This window comes from Aedes albopictus, chromosome 2 (genome assembly GCF_035046485.1).
Source record: "Aedes albopictus strain Foshan chromosome 2, AalbF5, whole genome shotgun sequence".
Lineage (NCBI taxonomy): Eukaryota > Metazoa > Arthropoda > Insecta > Diptera > Culicidae > Aedes > Aedes albopictus.
Genome location: NC_085137.1, coordinates 217,154,148 through 217,174,271, shown reverse-complemented (window position 1 = coordinate 217,174,271; position 20,124 = coordinate 217,154,148). Strand labels below are relative to the sequence as shown.

General features: G+C 43.4%; 1 protein-coding gene across 1 annotated transcript in view; it reads left to right on the top strand.

Moving 5' to 3' along the window:
• LOC109411791 (diencephalon/mesencephalon homeobox protein 1) overlaps window positions 1–20,124 on the top strand; it is a 117,075-nt gene that overhangs the window by 72,607 nt on the left and 24,344 nt on the right. The window contains exons 5-7 of the mRNA XM_029855331.2: window positions 16,324–16,428; window positions 16,582–16,778; window positions 16,846–17,073. Coding sequence (XP_029711191.2) covers window positions 16,324–16,428; window positions 16,582–16,778; window positions 16,846–17,073 — 530 coding nt within the window. The remainder of the gene's footprint in view (window positions 1–16,323; window positions 16,429–16,581; window positions 16,779–16,845; window positions 17,074–20,124) is intronic.

The following is a 20,124-nucleotide window of genomic DNA, read 5'->3' as shown; positions in this document are numbered from 1 at the left end:
TGAAAATGCCTTTGGTGATTTCTCTAGGAATTCCTTCTGGAATTCTTTCATTAATTAAAGAAAATGATGAGTTGCCTTTAAAATTGTCTACAAAGATTGCCCCTGAAATCAATTTAAGAACTTTTCTTTCCCTGGATTCCTTTCGATGTTGCTCCATGAATTCCTTTAATAAATCCACCATCAATTCGTTTATGGAAGTCTTCCACAGATTTATTTTGAAAGCTTTTTCTAAAACATGGTTAATGAGTTGCTTCCGAATTTCCGTTAACGGATCCTCCAGAAATTCTGCCAAAATTTCGCTAAAAGTTTCCATGGATTTACTTTGACGTTTCAGATATCCGTACGAGAATTCTATCAGAAAATCATTCACGGATTCCTTCAGAAATGCTTTCAACAGGTCTTTAAGAAAATCAAAAGTTTCTCCAGGAATTTCGCCAGGGATTTCGTTAGGAAATCTTCCATGGACTCCTTCAGAAATTCTTTCAAAGTTTCCTTCAGAAATTACTCCAGAGATTCGGTCTTGAATTCTTCCAAAGATTCTTTCAGAAACTTCTTCGACAGAAATTCAGTAATTATTCATGTTTTACCATTCTTACACCCATAATAAGGGTATAAATACCGCTTGGAAAACCGACTTTCGATCCGAGGCCCGCAGGGCCAAGTCACATATACCAATCAACTCAGCTCGACGAATTGAGTAAATGTGTGTGTGTGTGTGTGTGTGTGTGTGTGTGTGTGTGTGTGTGTGTGTGTGTGTGTGTGTGTGTGTGTGTGTGTGTGTGTGTGTGTGTGTGTGTGTGTGTGTGTGTGTGTGTGTGTGTGTGTATGTGTGCTACAAAAAAATGTCACTCACGGTTCTCAGCTGTCTGTTGACCGATTTGAGTTCTCTTGGAAGCAAATGAAAGCTATCACATCCTAGTAGAACGCTATTGAATTTTATTTTGATTGGACGTTCGGTTACCGAGTTATCTTTCAAAGAGCGCTAGGGAGTAGTACAAATTAATTATTTTAGATATTTTTGACATTTTTGACATGGGGCAGCAGGAACGGATGTCCTCGGATGTCGCAAGAAGCGGGTTGATGGGGTCTCCAACAAGGAGAATCGAGGAGTCAGGTGCTGGAAGCTGCTTACGCAGCTCAAGCGTGGGAGCTCCTATCCACTCCACGGCAAGCCAGCCGGCGGAGGTTATGGACGGAGCATGGTTGCTGAGGGCCATCAGCCAAGTAGTAGGAAAAGGACGGCCCGCATTGGAGGTAGCTGAGCAGCAGCTTGGCATAATTATCGACTTTGCGACAACTAAGTCGAATATAAGCAAGGACATGAAAACGGCCTTGCTTCGGCTTAGAGCGTCTGTCGATGAGGCCAGGCAGAAGCACGCGGTCGCGTTGTTGGCTGCAGCAGCGGCGGAACCCGCAAAGGAGAAAGTGTCTAAGTTTACACAAACGGAGGCCTTCTCCTTCGCGGGTAGTCCGAAGAGAGTGGATGCGAATACTCGCGACAAACGGGGCAAGCAATCGCAGAAGCGGGCGAGGCAACCGTCAGGCGAGGAGCTGTCTGGCGGTGCCCGCATGGCCAGGCGAATCATTACACCGAAAGTCGGTAATAATGCCGGAAGGTCGGACCCCAGCCAGGGTTCCCGGAAAGCTGGGAAGGGTGGGCCTGAAAAAGCTGGCCCGTCCCGGAACGATGAGAACAAGGGGTTGTGACCGCTAGTGGGCCCTCAACAGCCACAGAGTAGGGCGATCCAAGGGGAGGACCCCCCTTGGACGAAGGTAGAGCGGAAGAGGAAGAAGAAGGAGAATCCGCAGATAGTAGCGCAGGACGCCAAGCCAAGGCGTAGGAGGGCAGGTGCCAAGCGCGAGAAAGGCGCCGCGATCGTCATCAAGACGGAACAGTCCAAGTACTCGGACGTCTTGAAGATGATGCGAAGTGACGCCAAGCTTGAGGGTCTTGGAGCCGACGTACGCAGTATAGACGTACTCGTACGGGCGAGATGATCCTGGAGCTGAAGCGCCAGAAAGAGCACAAGGGCGCCGCCTATAGGCCTTATAGATAAGAGGCTGGCAGAAGAGGTCCTTGGTGAGTAGGCCGTCCCTTATTTTGCAAAAATTGGAAATGTTATATGTTCGTTAGTGGCAAATGATCGTTTCAGCTAAGAAATGATCGTGTCAAAATTTGAAGTCCGTATCTCAAGGCTAAGAGCAACATTAACGGCGGCTACTATTCGAGCAACCCGCGCAGCGCTACCATTTTGACTTAACCACCCTTTTCCACACCGGTAGCAATCAAATCAGTCACCTTGATTCGTATCGGGAGGGCTGTCATATACCCATATAATTTTTAGCAGCGCAACTGTTCCGCTACTATATTTATAACATTTCCAATTTTTGCAAAATAAGGGACGGCCTATTGGTGAGGGTGTGCAGATGAGGGCTCTGACACATGAGGCGACTCTGAAGGTCAAGGACATTGATGAGATCACCGAAGTGGAAGAGCTCGTCACGGCACTGCGGCAACAGTGCGATGTGCAGGTGGCCGCCACAGCCGTTAAGCTACGGAAAGGGCCAGCAGGGACACAGATAGCTTTGGTTCAGCTACCTGTGGCGGTCGTCAAAAAGTCCGTTAAAGTAGGGAGCATAAAGGTGGGTTGGTGTGTATGTCACCTGACATTCCACGAGCCACCAGAGGTTTGCTTCAGGTGTCTGGAACCAGGACACAAGTCGTGGGACTGTAAAGGCCCCGACAGGCGCAAACTGTGCAGGCGATGCGGCGCTGAAGGTCATTAGGCCCAAAGCTGCACGAGTCCGCCCATCTGCATGATCTGTACCGGGAAATCCTCGAACAACAGACATCCGATTGGTGGTCCAAGGTGCCCGGCCTTCAAGAAAGCCGCAGTGAACAACAAATCACAGTGCAGGTAACGCAGCTGAACCTGAACCACTGTGATGCGGCTCAGCAACTGCTTTGTCAGGTGGTTTCTGAGTGGGAGACGGATATCGCCATCATATCGGACCCATACCGAGTACCCGCCGGCAACGGCAACTGGGTCGCGGATGGGACCAGAAAAATGGCGGCGATATGAACGACGGGTAAATACCCCATCCAGGAGTTGGTGTCTGCTACCTATGAGGGCTTCGTGGTCGCCAAAGTAAACGGGGTCTTCTTCTGTAGCTGTTATGCGCCTTCACGGTGGCCGATCGAGCAGTTCACGCAAATGCTGGACCGCTTAACGACCGTGCTAACAGGGCGAAGGCCGGTGGTAATAGCGGGTGACTTCAAAGCCTGGGCCGTGGAATGGGGAAGCCGTTTCACGAACCAGCGGGGTCAGATCCTGCTAGAAACACTGGCCATCTTAGATGTCGACTTGGCTAATGTCGGTACCAAGAGTACCTTTAGTCGAAACGGAGCGGAGTCAATTATTGACGTGACCTTTTGTAGTCCTGGCCTAACAAGTAGTTCGAACTGGAGAGTAGATGATGGCTACACTCACAGCGACCACCTGGCGGTTCGCTACAAAATCGACTACAACAACAGCAGACAGCGGATAGAAGAAGAGGCGGCTAGGCCAAGGCCAAGCCCGCGCAGGTGGAAGACATCACACTTCGACGAAGGGGTAGTTAGGGAGGCGCTCCGCCGTGAGCGAAACTTAATCGGTTTATATGGCGACGAGCTGGTAGCGGTGCTCTCACGTGCGTGTGATGCGACCATGCCTAGGCGAGTCCACCCTAGAAATGGGAGGCCACCAGATTACTGGTGGACCGACGCGATTACGGACATGCGCCGCGCCTGCCTACGGGCTAGGCGGCGGATGCAGCGAGCACGATCAGAGGAAGAGCGAAACGAACGGCGGGTGGTGTTCACCGCTGCAAAAGCCGCGCTTAAGACCGAGATAAGAGCAAGCAAAAAGGCCTGCTTTGAGGGTCTCTGTCAGAGTGCCAATACGAACCCGTGGGGTGACGCCTACATGGTCGTTATGGCCAAGACGAGAGGTGTGATGGCTCCTACAGAACAATCTCCAGAGATGTTGGAGGGGATCATTGGAGGACTTTTTCCGCGTCATGATCCTAGTCCTTGGCCTCCTTTCGTAGGACAGCCGGGGACTGGGGCTGGCGATGTGGAGAGGGTCACCGATGTGGAACTTGCGGGGATAGCTAAGTCCCTTAGCGTAGGTAAGGCCCCAGGTTCGGACGGAGTTCCGAACCTGGCCTTAAAAGTAGCTATTGCAGAGGCTCCCGAGCTGTTCAGGTCTGCTATGCAGAAATGCCTGGACGAGGGAGTTTTCCCAGAAGCTTGGAAGAGGCAGAGCCTGGTACTATTGCCAAAGGCGGGGAAACCACCCGGAGACCCGTCGGCATATAGACCAATATGCTTGATTGACACGGCGGGGAAGGTGCTCGAAAAGATCATCCTCAATAGAATGTTGAGGTTCACCGAGGGCGAAAATGGTCTTTCGAGTAACCAGTACGGCTTCCGGAAGGGGAAGTCCACCGTAGACGCTATCTTGTCGGTTACAAAAACCGCCGAGGAAGCACTCGAGCCTAAGAGGAGGGGAATTCGCTTTTGCGCAGTAGTGACTCTGGATGTTAGGAATGCGTTTAATAGCGCCAGCTGGTCTGCTATTGCCGATGCACTCTTGCGTCTGGGGATACCGGAGTACCTGTACAAGATTCTCGGAAGTTACTTTCAGAATCGTGTACTAGTCTACAACACGGAGGGTCGGAAGTGCTTTCACATAACCTCAGGAGTCCCGCAAGGTTCCATCCTGGGTCCGGTGTTATGGAATGTCATGTACGACGAGGTGTTGGGGTTAAGTACCCAGTGGGAGTGGTGATTGTCGGATTTGCCGACGACATTACGCTCGAGGTCTACGGTGAAACGATCGAGGAGGTAAAGTTAACTACCAACCACTCGATCAAGGTTGTGGAGGCGTGGATGCGGTCCAGGAAACTGGAGCTGGCTCACCACAAGACAGAGGTGACGGTTGTTAACAACCTGAAGTCGGAGCAGCAGACGAAGATCAGTGTAGGAGAGTGTACTATCCTGTCAAAGCGCTCCGTCAAACACTTGGGCGTGATGATCGACGATAAGCTTACCTTCGGTAGACACGTCGATTATGCCTGTGAAAGAGCCTCCACAGCTATTGCGGCACTGTCCCGGATGATGTCCAATAGCTCTGCGGTGTACGCCAGTAAGCGCAAGCTTCTGGCTAGTGTTGCTACGTCCATACTTAGGTATGGCGGCCCGGCGTGGGGCACCGCGCTAAGTACTAAATGCTACCGACGGAAGCTGGAAAGTACTTACAGGCTTATGTACCTGAGGGTTGCGAGCGCGTACCGTACCGTGTCACACGACGCTCTCTGCGTCATTACTGGTATGGTGCCTATCAGCATTCTTATCAGTGAGGACATGGAGTGCTTCGAAATGCGCGGCACAAGAGGCATACGCAGGACTGTCAGGATGGCCTCTATGGTCAAATGGCAGCGTGCGTGGGACAGTTCCACCAAAGGAAGGTGGACCCATAGGTTGATACCGAGGGTAGATAGTTGGATTAATAGGCGCCATGGGGAAGTTACATTCCACCTGACACAGGTCCTTACAGATCATGGTTGTTTCCGACAGTATCTACACCGTTTCGGGCATGCGGATTCTCCCGAATGCCCAGTGTGCAATGGTTTAGAGGAAACGGCGGAACACGTTTTGTTCGTGTGCCCGCGTTTTCGCACAATGCGTGACCGCATGCTTGCCACATGCGTGGAGGACACAAACCCGGACAACTTGGTCCAGGATGTGTAGGGATGAGTTTGGCTGGAACGCCGTTTCAACGGCTATCACCCATATCGTCTGGGAGCTACAGAGGAGGTGGCGCGTGGACTCGGAGAGTGGCTAGTCCAGATGCAGTACAAGAGGTGGTCCAGGGGTTCGGAGTCGGCTTCGTAAGTCATACCGGTGCCCTGCGGTCGAGATCGACCCTTACAGCGATTATGTGGCCGCGGAGAGGACCCAGACAACCAGTAATCGTATAAGATGTTGCATAAGATGATAAAGAGGAGGCCATATGCGTGCATGCCTCCATTTAGGCGCATGTAAAATGTACGCATATCGCCTCCATTTTAACATCTTATGCAACATCTTATACGATCACTGGTTGACTGGGGAAGTCCCGGTAGCGGTGCTGTCGTGGCGTCAGTCTACTGGGTTGGATCTGAGCCCGCGGTTGGAAAGGGGTCCCCGGCAAGGGTCGGGGTAGGTGAGACCCTGCTGTCTGCAACCTACGGATGCATCTGATAGGGCCTGAAGGGTAGTGATACTCTTCCTTTGCGGGCAGGTCAGATCGGGTTGCATGTGGGCATCAGTTCTTGATGTCCGCTCAGCAGTAGGGCGCGGGCGGGGTTGACCCTGCCCGCCTTCCGAGGACAAAGGGAGTGGCGAGGACCACTCGGGAAACTGGCTAAGCGCCAGCATGCTACCGTGATGGACTCTCCAAAGCGAGTCATCGATGTTCGTTACTGCAGGCTACGCAGCTAACCTTGTGGGTGCGATGTGCACTAGCCCCTCTCTGAAGCAATACCTTCTTGGTGGTTCCGGAGAGACGTAGGGTTTGGCGACCATAGGAATGGTTTAGTGGGTACGAGGAGAGAGTAGTCCTGGCTTTTACTTTTGTTGTAGAAGACGGCCTCAGACCTACACAACCCTAACCTTCTGTTAGGGTGTCTGTTGAGCAGATTATCCCCCTATGGTTTAGAAAAAAAAAAAAAAAAGATTGTCCGAAGTTGTGTCCTCCCCGCACGTGGCAAGCATGAGGTGCGACAACGTGGGCACACGGTGTTCCACCGTTTCCTCTAAATCAGCACAAACAGGGCATTCAGGATAACTCGAACGCCCGAAACGATGTAGACACTGTCGGAAACAACCATGGCCTAAAAGTACCAGTGTCAGGTGGAACTTCCCCATGGCGCCTGTTAATCCAACTATCTACCCTCGGAATCAACCAAAGGGGCCAAATTCCTTTGGTGGACCTGTCCACGCGCGCTGTCAGTTGACCATGGAGGCCATCCTGGCAGTCCTGCATATGCCTCTTGTGCTCCACTTCTTCGATCGACTCATCGTAGACTTCGAGCGTAATGTCGTTAGCAGAGCCGACAATCTCCACCCCCACAGGGAACTTCAACCTCAACACCTCGTCGTACATGGTATTCCATAACATCGGACCCAGGATGGAACATTGTGGGACTCCTGAGGTTATGTGAAAGCACTTCCGACCCACCTATGTGTCGTAAACTAGTAGTCGATTCTGGAAGTAGCTTTTTTTTCTTTCTAGAATCTTGTACAGGTACCCCAGATGCAGAAGCGCATCAGCAATAGCTGGCCAAGTGGCGCTATTAAACGCGTTCCTTATAGTCAGAGTCACTACTGCACAGTACTTAGCGAATCCCTTTTCTTTTACGCTCGAGTGCATTCCCGGCGGATTTTGTAACCGACATGATAGCGTCAACGATCGGCCTCCCCTTCCGGAAGCCGAGAGACCATTTACACCCTCGGTGTGCCTCGACATTTTATTGAGGATGATCTTTTCGAGCGCCGTGTCGATCAAGCATATTGGTCTATATGCCGACGGGTCTCCGGGTGGTTTCCCCGCCTTTAGCAATAGAACCAGACTCTGCTGCTTCCAAACTTCTGGGAAAACTCCCTCGCCCAGGCAGTACTGCATTGCAGACCTGAACATCTCGGAAGCCTTTGCAATAGCAACTTTTAAGGCCAGGTTCGGAACTCCGTCCGGACTTACGCTAAGAGACTTTGCTATCTCCGCAAGTTCCTCATCTATGACCCTCTCCTCATCGCCAGTCCCAGTCCCCGGCTGTCCTACGAAAGTAGGCCCATCCGTGTCCCAGTTTGCGTTACCGGCAGTTACTCGGTATGGATTAGATAAAATGGCGTTATGCGTCCCTGGCTCAGTAGTTGCTGGGCTGCGTCAAAGTGGTTCAGGTTCAGCTGTGTTACCTGTGCTGTGACTTGTCAGCTGCGGCTCTCAAGGCCCTTCAAGGCTGGACACCTTGGGACTCCCATAGGATGCTTGCTGCTCGTGAACTCCTTGAAACGAATCAAGCACTTTAGAACGCTTGTACAGTCTTGCGCCTTATGACCTTCACCTCAACATCGCTAACAAAGCTGTCCTTTTCAGTCCCACGACTTGTGTCCCGGATAATTTGAAATCGTGGTTGCTCGATAATCTGATAACGAATGTTGAAATTCTACATGTTGACTTTGCAAAAGTAGACAGTGTAGATCGTCCAAAAAATACAGAATTGATGTAATCATAATTGTTGAATACATCTACTCCAAACTGATCACCTTAAATAAAGTCGTGCTCCTTCAACAGAATAACGTCATTTGCAATAAGCAAATGTGCTCCGACGGAAGCCGGAAGCCCTCAAAGATCCCAGGGGCACGTAGAAGGGGGAGGAAAATCAAGAGCTTAAATAACGAGCCAAATTGAATTTTTCGACTTCCCATTCGTTTTCTTCGGGGAAAAGTCCCATCCAGTACCAGTACCAGTACCGTACCACCCCCACACAGACGGGGGAACCCATGCCGCACTGGGTAGCTTCGACCCACCCACCCAATTTGCTGGAGAGCTGTTTCAAATTGGCTGATTGAGTTCTAAATTTTATATACACATTTCTGCGCTTATTTTTTATTTCTTTTCTCTATCTCTGATTACCCGGTTGGCCCCCATCCCACCCTCGGAATGACTGACTGACTGGCGGATGGTTTTTATATTCTCCTGGATTCTGCCATTGTGTGCCTTGCTTGGATCGTAGGTACCTACAACATTGTGCAAGGGGGTTGTGGTGGCGGACTGGCTACCGGAGAACACCATTTTGTTTGGACGCACATGCGCCTTGTAAGAAAGATGGGTCGTTTCCTCTGTTGGAATCTTTACGGTGATGCTAAGGAAGCGTGAAGGCAGCAGCAGCAAGGCAGCAGTGCACTCTAACAGACGTCGGAAAGCTGCTTGGGGCGCCCAGTCTGGGAAATCGAGAGCGATAACGAAGGAGAAAACGTGGGGTGGGGAAAATGGTATAAGATAACAATTTCGCTAAGTATAAATGATTTTTGTTATTGTGGTGGTAAAGCTAAATGGATGATGAGAGGGATGATTTTCTCGGGGGGTGGTAATTTATTTAGCTTTGGCTGTGGGTTTTAGGGTGGATTCCGGGTTTTCTTTATGGAGCAGAATTGGATTGTGAATCGTAAATGGTATTTGTGGGAATTGAAAAAGTGCTTTTATATTTGAAAGATATATTTTTCCGACAGGAATATGTTTGCTGTTTTTTATGTAAGTGGTTTTTATAATAGATGCATTTCGACAATGATTTTTATTAAGGTCTAACTGACATTATCGATTTCTCTTCGTGAATTCTCTCTTTGTGTTATTACAGACATGACACAAATTTCCAAAATGCAGGAGAACGTGCCTCTGGAGCCGACCTACTGATACCCCCGAGAAAATCATCCCTCTCAAGCATATTCCTGAGACGAAGCAATGTAATTTTCATAAGTACATGGGAGTAGTGAGGGAAATGAGGTAAAAATAAAAAAAAATGTATTAGACATTGTTTTCCGAGTTTTGTTTACTGTTTTACTGTTTTTTTCTTAAGAGACCAAACATTTCTCAGACATGTGTATTTTCAAAACGTCGCAAAAAACATTTAAAAAACATTTAAAATGTTTTTCATTTATTATTTTTTCGAATTCACTGTTACCTTAGGACAGGAAAATGATATAGACTGTTTCAGAAATTATAAATACACTAACGATTAACTGCCATTTCAATTTGAGCATAATATCCAAAAAAGTTTCTTCTAGCTCTTATTGTAAACATGCTAACGAAGCAAATAATACCAATTTTGTTGATGTTTCTGATAAAAGTTAAAAAATTTGGCTCTGTAAAGTAGATGATTAAAATTTGAAGTTGCACAAAGTGGTCAAAAAGTGTAGCATAGTAGAAAAGAAAAAAAAATGATCAAGAACCACCATTACGGGCCTTCTCAATACATTTTTTTTTGTTTCTAATTTCTCAACAACACCAGAAGCAGCAAACGTTAAGCAAACGAATGTCTTAATTACTGCTTACTGCAATCGTTTCTATGGTATGATAGGCTTTGCCATCTGAAGGATCGAATGAGCTGAAAAAAATAAGTTAGTTTAGATTAAATGCGTTCAGGAAAGCTAAGAAACTGTGCGGCAGTTCTTATGTTCCGTAGAAAATCTTAAAAAATAAGAAACTTGATCTCCGAAAAAATGTTGTGGGAATGCCTTTATCGATTTTTCCCAAATTTTGATCAAGACATTACTCAGACAACTTGTTGAGAAAGCGAATGTAATAAAAAATAATTTAATTTTTGGTATTTAGTGATAAATAATGTTGAAATCATTCAAAACACCTTTGTGCAAATACAAATTTGAAAAATTAAGTTATTTGTTAGAGAACTCGACTGTTCTTTAAAATATCAAGACAATTGAAAGGAAATGCCAAAATATGGAGTACAATATGCTATACTCTGAAACAAGTTGGTAAAAATCATTAGAACAGTTCAATTAAATGAATAAACAAAGTGCATTTATAATTTCTGAAACAGTCTATATATTATTTCACTGGAATTTGTATGTTTTTGGTATCAAAAATATTAATAATGTAAAAAATCTGCCTGTTTTGAAAAACGAAGAAAAATAAAAATTTGAGAAAATGATCATTTAAAAAAGGCTACCTTTGCAAATTTAGAGGCTGGAAGTCAACTTTCTGTAGAATAACAAAAATATCAAGGAGTTAAGGCACTTGGAAATCATATAAAATCTAACAAAGTCCGCAATTAATATTACTCCAATTTTTTTTTTTTTTTGAAAATCCTTGAAATGTCCTCCAACATCTTCGAAGACATAATTTCAACCCAACAAAGCGTTTTCGAGTTATATTTTTTAGAGCAGAGAATGTTCTTTAGATACGCTCTTTTCAAAAGTTACGTGAAGAATATCGAAAAACAAAATAGTATGAGAAACATTTTTAAATAGAAGCACAAATTTATTTGAGTTTAAAAAAATTGTGTCTACCCAAGTTGAGCTGAAAATGCTCAATCGCAGAATAAACCTCTTTAAATAAACCTGTTCAATAACTTGAAGGAATTAAAAATATTCTAAATTTTCTAAAAAGTCCATGGTTGATTTTTTGAAGGACTTTCTTAAAATGAAATCATGCAGGAAGTTCTTAAAATTATCAAGCAAATGAGTTTCAGAAAAAAATCCCTGAAGGATTTTTCGTAGACCTTTTGGATAGATTTTATAAAGAATACATGCAGAATTTTCCGAAGAATCCATGCAGGGGAAATCTAGAAGAATTTCAGAAAAATCTAAAGGAATTTCTGAAAAAACAAGGAATTTTCAAGACCCCCCCCCCTTCCCTTTTCGTACGGATTTTTCCTATACTTAATACATTGCTTGTCACACTTTCACAAATCAACCTTCCCCCTCTTAACGTGACGTACTTTATAGGTGAACGTTGTCAGATTTTCTAAAAGGTTTTTATTATAAATCTTCTGAAGCAATCTCTAGTAGAGTTTCTGAGGGAACTACTGGAGGAATTGGGCAACCCCTGAAGAAAATTTACGACTGAGAATTTGGAGTCGTTGAGGCATTTTTGGAGGAGTTGGTGGAACAAACCTGGGAAAATTTCAGAAAAATCTGATTCAACCTAAACAAAGTTTCAGTTTCATTACATGTTAATGCTCTTAAGTTCTGAAATTTAAACGAAATGTTAAATTTGTTTGTCGCAAAGCTTTTGCGATCTCCAGTTATACGTGTTTGTTTGAGTTTGGCCGAATGAGAGGACTATGCCAACGAAGCATCCCGATACCCTATTTTATGAGCTATGCAGCTTGTTAGAGGTTGCTCTTTAGCCATCTAAACAGCTTAATTTTAAAGTAGTTTCGGAACTTGAAAGTTCACATAAGGAAGCTGGATAGCCTTCTAAGAAACTTCTGATGGAACTTCTTAAAATGAATATAAAAAAAACTGTACTTTTTAGATTCTTCACAACCTATGTTGTTTCTTGTGTTGCGTGAAACACAATCAAACTTACTTTACATGACACGCTCCCATGAAGATTTCAACCGTGCACAGATCGAAAAAAGAGTGTAAATTTCTGTGACATGTAATGCACATGATTGGAGCGTGGGATATCACAGAAGTTTACATGACATATCATGTAAAAGTCATAAAATATCATGTAAACTTCCATTATATGTCATGTAATTCAGCATGACTCTGAGTATTTACATGATATATAACACAAATTTACATGATATATCATGTAAACCATCATAACATGAAATTTACATGACTAAAATGAAGTTTACATGACGTGTAAATCTCATTATTTTTATCTGTGTGTGCTCCTGCATGGTAACCTGCTGTCGTACCGCTGCACTGCTATAGGCTCTTGATATGATGACATTAACTGCACTACTTACAAATTTGCACACCTAGCTGTCGGCAGACTTAATTCAATTCATTTATTTGGGAAATTTCAAATTTACTAAATAGATAATGGTATTGGATATTTGGTAATTCAAATTTGCTGTCCATAAACATTAGACTGGGTCAACAGGGTCGTTTTTTTGAAACAAAGCTTTTTCGATGCCTTTCATGGTCTGCAACAACTGTGCAAAATTTGGACGCGATTGGTTGTGTCCCCGCATTCCGCATTGCATTTGAAATTTGTATGGGATTTAGCATGGGAACACATACTTTTTTGCATTTTTCTCGTGAGAGGCTCAAATTTGTCTGGAACTATGTAACCAACGATGTTAAAGTTAGGTAATAGAGTGACTCTGAAAAAAGTTATAAATGTTCAAAGTTTGGTATCTCCGCGCAACTGCTGAAAACCATTTTTTCTGCCAACACTGCTGGTGCTTCGAAGGATCAATTCATCCTTGTTTTATATTCTGACGTTTCACGGAACCTTTACTCCCATTTCATCAACAAACAGCAAAAACACTAATGGTTTTGAGTCGCTTTTTTTTTTCTTTTCATTCTTCAAATATTTTTTAATCACACAATTTTTATCATTTTAGGGTTTGCTTTTGGGGAATGCTTCCGGTACTAATTTGGAGGAGTAGCGTAGAAACCATCTTTCTGCAAACGATGGCCACTTTACGAATAACTCACTTGAATCTAAGTTGTGACATCTCCGACCAATGCAAGGCATTTTGGAACTTTTTAATCACATGGAAAACTGCCGGGGGTTTTCCGGATTTACTCAACAGCAGACCCTAAAATAATAAAAATTGTGTTACCAGATAAAATAATTAAAGAATTAAATAAAATCGATTCAAAAACCGTTAGTTTGTTTGCTGTTTGTTGATGGAATAAAGCTTGAGTTCCCATGAAACGTCAGAATATAAAGCAATGATGAATTGATCCTTCGAAGCACCAGCAGTGTTGGCAGAAAAAATGGTTTTCAGCAGTTGCGCGGAGATACCAAACTTTGATCATTTATAACTTTTTTCAGAGTCACTCTATTACCTTACTCTTTTTGGCAAAGTTTATCAGCATCCCCTGGACTATACTTTAACATCGTTGGTTACATAGTTCCAGTCAAATTTAAGCCTCTCACGAGAAAAATGTAAAAAAGTATGTGTTCCCATACTAAATCCCATACAAATTTCAAATGCAATGCGGAATGCGGGGACACAACCAATCGCGTCCAAATTTTGCACAGTTGTTGCAGACCATGGAAGGCATCGAAAAAGCTTTGTTCCGGACTGTTGTGACCAAATCTGAGTTTTCCCATATAACGTTGACCCACTCTAATAAACATGTTCTTCTAAATAAATTTTAGTTAAAATTACAAAAAAAAAATCCTTGGTACCCCAAGTTGCTGCAATGAACCAAGAAGATCTTGAAAGTTCCTGTTAAGTTGCGACTAGCATCTTAAGTATACTTACACTACGAAAAAATCAGAATTATTCGTGACGTAAATTTATTGCACAGAACGTAAGCAATTTAATGACGTAAAATTATAAGTCTGTTAACTTAACTTTACGTCATTCTTGTAAAATTGAGTTCAATGTGACCTAAATCAGCGAATCCAGGCATCATTATCTACGTTTTATATGACGAATAATTCAACTAAATGTGACAGAAAATTACGTCCCTTGGGCGTTTAAATTTACGTCATATGTGCCGCTTGCATATGTGCATCCAAGTGACGCAAATTAACCTGATTTTTTCTAAGTGTGTAGCTTTCAAGCTGCTTAAGATGCTATCAAGGAGCCTTGCTGGAACTTATGTGCGAAGTTCCAGCAAAGCTCATTGTTAGCCTCATAATCAATGGGAAGCGGAATAGTTGGGTCATGAGAAGTGGTTTTTTTTTCGTGTTGGGGACATAATGCCACTGCGACCATTAATTTGATCTATTGTGGCGTGGGAAGTGGTTACTTCGGTTTTACATAGTATCTGAGTGTAAACAATGGGAAAATCACAAAACACATTTCTCTTCGCCATTTGGCCAAATGTCGTTTGGCCGAAAAATTAATGATGAATTTAAGTGGCCTTTCCACTGTTCTCCACATCAGTATAACCTTTAAACACAGCCTTAACACAGTTTAAACAGCAGCCTATGATACGAAGAAGAAAAAAATCATTGATAAAATATTGGCAGTTTCAACGCTAATTCAATCCTTGAATGTTAAAACTAGAAAAAATAGCCTATGATTAAAAGAAGGAAATACTACTGACGACCATATTGGTAGTTTAAAACTACCTCTGAATTATTTTGATCATATTCGGTCAAACGAACTGTTCGGCCAGATGGCATTCGGCCAAATGACGTTCGGCCAAACGACATTCGGCCAAATGGTCGGACACCGAACATATGAATAGAGAAGAGAGAGAAAGTAGATAGGACGATACAAAGTAGACGGAAAGGGATGAACCAGGGATTGAAACCTAGGACTTTCTGCATATGAATCAGAGGCGGTAAGCACCTGAGAGAGAGGAGACAGCTCACTGACAACCACGATGTTTACATTTCTTCTTCTTATTTCTTTTTACGATTTTGTGCGCTGCACAATGGTTTGTAAATATATTCTAGGCCAAAAATGATATGTATATTGAGTTCACTGCGACAGAGCATAGCAAATGAATGCATTCGAAACGCTGGTTGAGGAAAACTGGTAATCATAATTTTATCTTTTTTAATTGCAACAAACGGAGCAAAACTTCAATAAGATCTCGGTTCGGTTTTCGGTGACAGTTTGTGACAGGTCCTCCTTGACATTAAGTAGCACGCAATCGAAGCCAGCTGTCTCCTCTCTCTCAGGTAAGCACTAGACCACCAGCCCGTCTGCCCCATGAGTTTCCTTAGATATGTCTAGAAAGCTTGTGGGAGTTTCACTATGCATTCTAAATGACTTCTCTATTAAGCAGGGAAGAGAATTGTCAGACAAAAGAGGCACAAAACAAGCAACAAAGAAGACGCGGCGATTGTTCTTTATCCCAACTGGTAACAGATAATGACATGATCTCTAAATTGTTTGTTGCAGACAAAACGGAAGCTGAATTTGTTGCGTACTTTTCAACTCGTGAATAGTCAATTATTACTAGCCCAAAATCGAAACTTTTTGATGATACATCTTCAGCAGGGTTGCAGTGTTTACCAACTCGAAATTACCGCTCGAAAATCACTATACAAGGCTTAAGAATCTCTAAACTCGTGGTGCGAGATCTATGTCCTATTCTGTTCAAGTTGGGACAAACGTACACACTTAGCAAAAATCACCGACTTCGGTAATATTTTACCGAAATCTCAACCGTTAAGTTTTTTACCGGAGAAATTCGGTGACGTTTACCGAACTTCGTTAAAATTTGACAGATAAACGATAACATTTTACCGAAATTTGGTAATTTTTACAGAATATCGGTAAAAAACCATTACCGAACGTTCAGCTGTTGAGATTTCGGTAAAAATTACCGAACGCGGCTAGCTGTGTATGTCGCATTGAGTAGAATGTCGCAACAAATTCATACGTATACGTATAAATATCAACGGAAAATACACATTTCTTCACTCGTCTGTACTAACCTTGTCGGACTTCTGGCCTAATCCCACTACGTTCACAACTCAGCTTATTTTCTCTTCAATTCGACAAAAGTGATGTAATACGAGATCACATATACCGACCGACACACACACACACGAATATCAAGCCAATTTGTAGCGAAATTGAATTTCCTTTTTTTTTCTCCTCAACATCTCTTGATTGCAGGTCTGGTTCCAGAATCGACGAGCCAAATGGCGCAAAGCCGAGCGACTGAAGGAGGAACAGCGGAAGCGAGGCGATGGATCCGATCCGCAGTTATTGAATGATAAGGTAAATTGAACTGGCTACCAAATTATTTCCCCGGGGGTAGGGTGGGCTCAGAACGGAAAGACCTTTCGCGTAATGGAATTTCGTTAGTGGAGTTTTTTCACCGATTCGAATCTTTTTTGTCTGCTTCTTCCCATCCGGCGCTGGGTCAATTAGTTGGAAACCGATAGTCGCGATTCGGCCAGTCCGGACATAACGGGCGATGCGGACGACGACGATATGCGTAGCCCCAGTGCACCACCGATGAGCCCCAGGGTAGATTCGGAACCGGACCGACCCCATTCCAGCACACAGATGCACTCAACAACGCAGTCCGGATCGAACAGTGCCGGAACCCCATCGCCAGGGTTGAAGTGAGTGCTCTCTCTGGCATCAAACTGACTATCTTTGAGGATTAAATTAATTGAATTTTCCTATCAGATTCGTCCAACAGCCCGAACTTAGCCCCTCGCCATCGGTATCGGCCGACTCGCCGATCGAAGTTGGAGGACCCATTTCGTTGACAACTTCCACGCGGGCTTCCGCGGACGATTCCAGCCCACTTCCAACGACCAACAGCAGCAGCACAGCCAATGGTCTAAGTCCGGTAACTGCCAGCAATAGTACGCCCAGCTTCAGCAGCCATCTCTTCAGCAGTTTTAGTGAAAGGTAAGAGCTTCAGCCCTTTGAAAGAATTACAATTACGCGAATATAAGGTGAAGATATAACGATGCCACACCTCGAATTTTCATGAGCACAAATCTGAAGAACTAAAAGACATTTTTGCCAAAAAGTTGATCGTCGTTGGTATTGGTTCACTGCAGGGATGCCATCTATACAGATGTATCTGTATTATACAGATTTTTGGGCACCCGTACAGATTTCGTTTTATATGAAATACAGATTTTTAAGCTAGAGGGGACATTTTATTTTTGTATAGGATACAAAATTTGTATGGGATACAGATTTTCGAAAAGAGTGATACAGATTTTTCAAAAAATCATCTGGCATCCCTGGTTCACTGATCTGCTGATGGTGTTGTTTAACCAAGATATAATGTAGACGACGAAACTTATTATTTCTATCTAGTGAAATGGATTTGTTCAGTTACATGTAAATGCCAAAAATAAAAGGATTTCATTTTCCATATTACAATGAAGAGAAACAAACATACATGGTAGTTTACAAAACATTTCGTGATAAATTGACCTAAACACTCAAACTCCCCCAAAACATTATTCATTCTTCCCAGCAAGTGGCAGTGGGAAGTGGCAGCAATTAACGACAATATTTTCGCATGCCTTGCTGCCGTTAAAAGTGCGTGAAAGTCACGACGAGACGACGACAACAGGATCATCCATCCTAAATCTCACCCGTCGAGCCATTGAGCAAGAGGGCGAAACAACAAAAGGCCTACCGCCGCACACGACAGCGCTTACGAGTGGGATGCCTTCCCGCCGGCGCACTAAGGGGCGTTTGGCCAATCTAGCTGGCCAATATTATTTTCAGGGGATTTTCACATATCTCATTCGCAATTAGCATTGAAACACAACATAAACGACATTCAAATGCAATTTACATGATTTACACAATTACAAATGCCCTTTTCAATTGAATAATCGATATATTAAAGGAAGTCTTTCACTTTCTCATGAAATTGCCTACCTTTAGGCGTAAATAACGGTTTAGAGAAATTTATTTATCAAATAACTCCAAAAGTACATTATTTGTAAGAATTTTGACAACAAATTCGAATTTAGGGACACTGCATTTCACTTGTCTGGGCATTTTTCACACAAACGAACATTGTTTATTGAACACATTTCTTATTTAAAAATACTAAAATTTATTGATCGATTCTTGCGTTAGTTCAATATGTACAGAGTACACCAGAACTTGTTTTTTATAATATGAAACGTATAACTTTCACTAGTATGCAATGATCGTTGGCAAAAGTTGATAGACATGCTCAATGTCACCTTATATTACGAATACTTAGATAACGCGAGAGGTATTGCATACATTAAGTAATAACTATGATTTCATCGATCAGATCAGCAAAATGTATACAAGGATCAAAAACTATAAGTAAAGAACTCCATCTCTATTTTCATGTAAAAGTAGTTAATATTGACTTTTAAGCGAAAAATTAAATTCTTTGGTGTGTTTTCTTTTTTTTAACAGTTTCAACCTGTTCTACAATCATATTTTAATCAATTTGTCAATTTTTGACATTTATGTTTGGTAAATCAAACAAAACGGAATTAAAATATGGACTTGAAACGCTTAACTGAAGGGGTTTCGATAAAATAGAACTAAATTCAAGTATATCAGACGGCTATCCCCATAGACTGTAATACGCCTAAAAGTATGCAATGACCCTGAAATTACAATTTCTCCAATAGCTTTCATTCAGAAAAACGTTGATTACTCAAAAGTACGCACTTTTACGCAGCTGGATTTTCTTTTAAGCTCAAATAGTATGTAAAATCTTGTGTTATAGGTAGTCTCGACCCAGCAATCGCCAGCAATCAAAAACTGCAGATGTTTCTTTGTTTGTTTTCACCTGAGGGAGCCCTAAAGTATGAAACTATACACATTTTGCAAACATGAATTATTTTATCACCTTGTTGCCACGTTTGTGGTATGTTTTGTCTATCGAAACTGACTTTGCGGTTAAAAACCTGAACACATAACCAAACGGCTAGAGACAAACTTTAGTCGAAAATTGTAAAATTCCTTAACCCTAGCTTTGACCTAAAGCAGACTTTGTATAAGTTTGTTTGATGGAAATTCGAGTATAGGGCATTATTCCACAACTATCCATGTATCATATTCAGTACACGTTTTTACAATACGAGCGACTTTGAAAAATGACTTATGGCCACCTAGATTGGCCAAACGCCCCTTAGTGCGGCGCGGCGGCAGGCCGTCGTCGTCGATGGGTCGACGCAATAAAAGTCAAATGATGACTTAGGGGAAATTCGGTTCGACCACGCGTAACGATTGTTTTCGCATTAGAACAAGAAGTACCTTCACTTCACACAGTGGTAGTCGTCATCGTTATTTGGAGCGAAACAAAATCGCCACGTGCCGATGTTTGTGTAATTGCGTTATTTCTGTCGAGATCTCCGAAGTCAATTGTTGGATTCGGGTCGGGAGCGTGATCTGTGTGAATTGCCTGGTAGACATCTCAATTAAGGGATTTTTGCATACACGTTTCCCTGCTTTCCCTGGACTAAAAGATATCCTTGAGAGAGGATGTCATCCGAGGAAGATTTATTATCCCGGGCGGTGATGGCACTTTACTGACATTTGAATAGACCGGAAAAGGCAGCTTCCCATTAGCATATGGGTTGAGTGGGGAGAATTGAACGCGAGGCAGAATGGCTTTGAACTTCAATGAAATCAAATCATTCTAGTAACTTGTACACATACTACCATATTGCTGCATTGCTGCTGGGGTGCAAACATCAACTGTTTGCTTATTAGGTCACACCAAAATGTTGAAGTAATGCGGCTTTTGACTACCTCAACCCGAAACAATGACGATGACCCCAGCGAAGAAAATAAACTTCCAATTAGAATCTCTCGTTGTAGGTCTCTCAACTGCATCGGTGGCACTTGCATACTCATAGATGGAACAGGGTCCAAGCAGCAGTGGTACAATAGATTACGGAGGTACCTTGAGGTGTTTAATATTTTCAACAAAAATGAAAT